Source organism: Grammomys surdaster, unplaced genomic scaffold (assembly GCF_004785775.1).
Source record: "Grammomys surdaster isolate TR1022 unplaced genomic scaffold, NIH_TR_1.0 125941, whole genome shotgun sequence".
Lineage (NCBI taxonomy): Eukaryota > Metazoa > Chordata > Mammalia > Rodentia > Muridae > Grammomys > Grammomys surdaster.
The window spans coordinates 4,821,508-4,827,096 of record NW_021620763.1 but is presented as its reverse complement, the minus strand read 5'-3'; the positions used below and the strand labels follow the sequence as shown (position 1 = coordinate 4,827,096).

The following is a 5,589-nucleotide window of genomic DNA, read 5'->3' as shown; positions in this document are numbered from 1 at the left end:
AGGAGAGGAGAGGAGAGGAGAGGAGAGGAGAGGAGAGGAGAGGAGAGAAGAGAAGTAGAGGCAGGCCATGACCATATGGAGAGAGGGGGAAGGGAAGGGGGAGGGGCAAGGGGAAAGAGAGAAACTAGAGGCAAGAGATCAAGAGATCAAGAGAGAGAGGAGGGGACAAGCAGCCCCTTTTATAGTGGGCCAGGCCTCCCTGGCTGTTACCAGGTAATTGGATTGTTGGTCAAAGGAGTTCTCTGGGAACCCATGAACAACTGATGCGGTTGACAAACTGTAGGTTGCTCTCCACAAACTGAAAGTAAGGCTCCTCTGTTGAAGACAACATCTATAATACTCAATCAACACAGAAGAGTCAAGCTGGTGCCTACGTAGACCTTTCACTTGTATGTACTGTCATCTTTGGTACTAGAATATATACTGCATGCTACCAAAGAAGAAAATAAAAACACCAAGTCAACCACAAATCGTTTGAACTACAATGGTTTACTACTGCCTGCAACATATGCTAATACAATGTCGACACAAAGTTTATAGCAGTAAGCAGACAATATCTGTTTTCATTTACGTTCCATTCCATGAATCATACCCAGCACTGCTAGGGTGACCAGAATCACAAACGAGATAGTCTAGAGACCTAAGGTAAAACCAAATATTACTGTTCTGAAAGGAGGAAAAGCACTAAAAAATGGACTCCTAAGGACATTTTGATATCCTTATAGATCCGTACCTTGTTCAGTCAATTAGAGGAGCTTCCTCCTACAAAGAAAGGGAACACATAGAGAGAACCACAGCTAGACACTGTGCAGAAAGTGAGAGACCTTGAAAAACTCAGTGTTAAATAAGAAGTCTCTATCAGTTCCCTCCCCTCAGGGCACAGGTCACCCCACAGAAGGGGAGGCAAAAAGAGTGTAAGAGCCAGAGGGGGGAGATGACACCAAGGAAACAAGGCCTTCTAAATCAACATAGTCCACACACTTATGAACTCAGAAAGACTGATGCACCGTGTACAGAGACAACACAGATCTGCACCAACTGGAGTCCTAGAACTGAAAGAAGTGGTCATATGCTCCCATTCATAACTCAGAAGCAATCTCCAATGGATAGCCACTTGCAAAAGAATATTTAGTTTGTTCCAATGGAGTCTCACTGAGGGAACAAACTTAAACTCTTAAGGGTAGAAAGCATGTCCATCCGAGTTGGCCAACAAATCAGTGGCATGTTTGGAGGTTCTTAGTTTCGTAGAACCAAGTCTGGGCTCTCCCTTATTTTTAAAATTTGTATCTAATTATTTTTACTTTATTTTATCTTATTTGTATAAATATTTTCTTCTCTGTTTTTACCCTATAGATTGTGTGTGTGTGTGTGTGTGTGTGTGTGTGTGTGTCTATACACTTGACATAACCTAGAGTCATCTAGAAAGAGGAAATCTCTATTAGAGAACTGCCTTCATTGAACTGTTCAGCATTGTCTTCATTATTAACTGATGAATGAGGGTCCAGCCTCCTAAGCTTGTTTGTAGCTGAAAAATTAGACATTCCTAGAGGCTGGTACATCAAGCAAGGGAGTAGAAGCCTTCTTCCCCTTTCTCTTTCCTCAGCCTGTGCATCTCTTCCTCTGTATCCTTTGTAATACCTTTCATAGGAAGCTGATAAATGTGAGCTTGGGTTCCTGAAGTCAGAGCTCTGAAACCTAAAGACCTAATCATATGCAGAGAGAGTTTGTAGAACTCATCAGTGGGAGAGGTTTCTCATAAGCACAGGTAAGACAATCCAGAGTCTGTAACCAGCATCTAAGGTGAGAAGGACAACCTTGGAGCACAGTCTGATGCAGTGTCTCAGTGACAAAGATGACATAAGAGAGAGATTATACATATGGTGTCTGCTGCAAATGGGTTTTTGTTTTTATTTTGTTTTCTTGCTTTTTAGAGAACATCCCACAAGATTTGGGATCAGAGAAATGGTGTCTTCTGAGAGAAATGTGTGAAATTAGCTTCAGGATGTTTTTTTCTACTATGTAAATATAGTAGGAATTCCATGACTCTGTACACATTGAACCACTCTTTCTAGCCCTGCGCAGGACCACCTTCCATCAAGTCTGCTCCCTCTGGGATCTGCTTCCTGTGTTGACTATGCCTGCATGGAGCTGCCTGGTGACTGGAGCAGGAGGGTTTCTGGGCCAGAGGATCATCAAGATGTTGGTGCAGGAGGAAGAGCTGCAGGAGATCAGAGCCCTGTTCAGGACCTTCAGTCCAAAACACAAAGAGGAATTATCCAGTAAGTGACAGAGAGCCCAGTGAACACAGACTGAATGTCGGGACAACTTGCTTGTTAACCAAATAAAAACCAGGTGGATACTTAAGACTTTCATAAAGAATATTCACAGTTGGCACAGCACAAAAGTCACTCCATAAATGGAATAAAAGTGGACTTACATCTGATGCAGAGCTAGAGAACATGGTCATGGACAGGCCATGGGCCTAAAAGTCTCTCTCATATTTAGACACTCAGATCAGTTTTTTTCCCCTTTGGTGGAAGATCTTTTATGTCCTAAATGGACCCAGCCAGACTTGTTAATATTTGCATTGTTGTACAATATTGTGTAATACTAACAAAAGATTATTAAACTAGAGACCTTACCAGTGGGTCTCTGCCTCTCAGATGTTCCCAATCTGCTTCATAGTTTATTTTTATTAAAGACTTGAGAGAGACTGCAGTTCATAGCAGGAAGTGCTTATACTATTAAGGTACATTTCTGAAGGCTGTAAGGAAGGGACAAGCACTGGGTTGATAGTGCAGGTTCTCTGCTGCTCCATTCTCTTATCCTTCTGTGGAGGTAGCTGTGGAAAGGCCTCAGCTCCTAGTGGGAGGCCATATGAATGTTACCTCTTCCTCCATACTCTCCAGAGTTCATTTACACCAATTGCTTTGATCCTATCCACTCATCTATTGGTTTTCTCCGGATCAGTTTGGATCAAATCACCTGTCAGATATCTTGCAGTTTGATCTTGGTTGTCCCTCCTTCCCAAGATGAACCTAATCCTGAGGGGTGAGCTGACTAGGTCCTATGAAGAAGGAAGGTGAATGGAGGCATGTCTTAGTTATTTTTTTGTTGTGGGATAAAACCATTGGACCAAAAGTGGTTATTGGAGACTTTCAGTTTCAGAGAGTTAGAGCCTATAACCATTGTGTCAAGGATGATGGCAGCAGGAAGATGGGTATGACACTAGGGCAGTAGCTGAGAACTCATATCTAGATCCACAACCACAAAGCAGAGAACTAAATAGGAATAATACAAGTCTTTAGAATCCTTAAAGGCCACCTACAGTGTCACACCTCCTCCAACAATGCCACACCTCGTAACCTTTACAGCAATGTGCAACCAAGTATTCAGAAATATGAAGCTACTCAGTCATTCTCATTCAAACAAGTTAGTGTCCAAACTCTTTAAGATACATTTGAGGTTTAGAAATATTGGTTCTCTGTCCACGTTTATCTGGATTTCATTGTCAAGCATAATTTCATCTATTTGTATAAATGATTACCATTTCAAGATAATGAGCCAATATTGTTATGTTAAAAACAATAGTCTTCAGTTTTGAGACTCAATGGCTTCAATTTTTAAAAAAGAACATACATGTATACCTCAAAATAAATAAATAGATGGATAAATAAATAAATAAATACCTAGGAGAACAAATAAAATTTCAGGTTTTGGTAGTTCATAGCTAAAAACCATATTTTTGATACAATTCTATTTTTCTCCTAAGGGAATTAGAAAAATACCAATTTAACTACTTTTGAAGCATATACTAATACTAGATTTATAACTGATATCCTATACTGAAATTTATCATATTTCTAGAAATTTCATATTCCCTTAGAACATAAACAAATACATATTTGAAAAAAAAAACAGATCTAACATGAATGTTCTTTGGACTTGCAGGACCTTCTGAAATCCCAAAGTCAGTACTAAATCAAAATGACTTAGGGGCTGCAGAGATAGGTCTGTGGGTAAGAGCACTGGATGTTCTACCACAAGACCTGGGTTCATTTCTCAACATACATATGGCAGCTAATAACTGTATGCAACTCCAGTTCCAGGGTACCTGACACCCTCACACAGACATACATGCAGGCAATACATAAATGCACATAATACAAAAATAGGCAAATCATTTTTTAAAACTCAAAAGAATTTAATTTTTAGTTTGGAAAATACAGAAAACTTTAACATATTTGGTGAACAAAATGTACAAAACAAAATATATCTGAATCTAGACTGATCTTCTGTACCAGAGGTGACAGGAAAGTGTCACAGACCTCCACTAAGATCAGATGTAAGAAAACTCGATATGTTTTGTTGTTTTTTCCCCAGTACTGGGGATTGAACTCAAAGACTTTTTATTACTGGGTAAACTCCCAGTTTGAACATGGAGACTCAAAGGCCTGAATAAGGGGGGGCAATGTTTCATGATAGCTGTTCAGTGTCTACAAGTCAACACTGTTTGACTTCATATGCATCTGTTTTATCAGTTGAAGTGGTTTCCACAACCACCAAGACCAAAACTGACAATCCATAGGAGGCAAGGCCAGTCAGCTAGAGAACAAATAAAGGACTAAGTAGCTGTTGTTGGTTCATGTTTCTGCTGCCTGACCCAAGTGGTTTAATTTTGGTGTATTTAAACACAGCAAAGCTTGATAAAACATTCCTGGTAATAATTAACCCTGTGTTGACAATAAAGCTTACTTTAACCCTCTTGAGGAACAAAGTAAACTTAAAAAAAAAATCAAGACACTACATGAAACCACTTTGCAAAGTCCATGGGATACTTTCCATAAAGATGGGTTGAACAGATTGATTAAGAAAAACAACCTTCTGTTAAGAGTCTAGGGGAGGCTCCAGTGTAGTTTCCAGCCACACAGATTTTACAAAGTTCAACAGGCTGAAATGGATACCCACTCCCAGCCTTCTAGGCAAAAAACTGGTTATACATCCATTCCCTTGAAGGCACAGCTCTGTGCCTACATTCCAGTTTTCCCTAGTGCTTATGCATGAGAACAAGGACGACTGTGCCTCCTACAAGAAGTCCTGTGCTTTTGGAAACTCTTTTGCAGCTTTCTCAAACCATTTGGTCAGGAAGTCCAAATGATTCTATCATTCTGGGTTCTCTCTCTCTCTCTCTCTCTCTCTCTCTCTCTCTCTCTCTCTCTTTCTCCTAATTTGGGAACACAATCATCTTTAGGAGAAACAAATAAACTTGATTTCTTTCTTCTTCTGAACACATTTTCTTATTTTATATTTCTACTTATAAATCCTTATCGCACATGTCAAAGTTTCTTCCCATACTTGGTTGTTTCACTTTATTTCATACATCAAAGTACCAAAATATATAAATCTTACATTTCTGTCCAATGGTTTAGTATTTCAGCATCCTGAGAAAAAAACCTAAGCACTATCTCAAAGCAAGCGGGGGGGGGGGGGGGGAAAGGGGGGGGGGGGGGGGGAGAGAGACAGAGAGAGAGTGAGAAAGAGAGAGGGAGGGAGAGAGGGAGAGGGAGAGGGAGAGGGAGAGGGAGAGGG

General features: G+C 40.3%; 1 protein-coding gene across 4 annotated transcripts in view; it reads left to right on the top strand.

Moving 5' to 3' along the window:
• Positions 1-5,589, top strand: part of LOC114608926 (NADPH-dependent 3-keto-steroid reductase Hsd3b5-like) — a 17,403-nt gene that overhangs the window by 4,420 nt on the left and 7,394 nt on the right. For all 4 annotated transcript variants that reach the window (XM_028753035.1, XM_028753034.1, XM_028753036.1 and 1 more), the window contains one exon: positions 2,073-2,279. In XM_028753035.1, coding sequence (XP_028608868.1) covers positions 2,135-2,279 — 145 coding nt within the window. In that variant the 5' untranslated portion in view covers positions 2,073-2,134. The remainder of the gene's footprint in view (positions 1-2,072; positions 2,280-5,589) is intronic.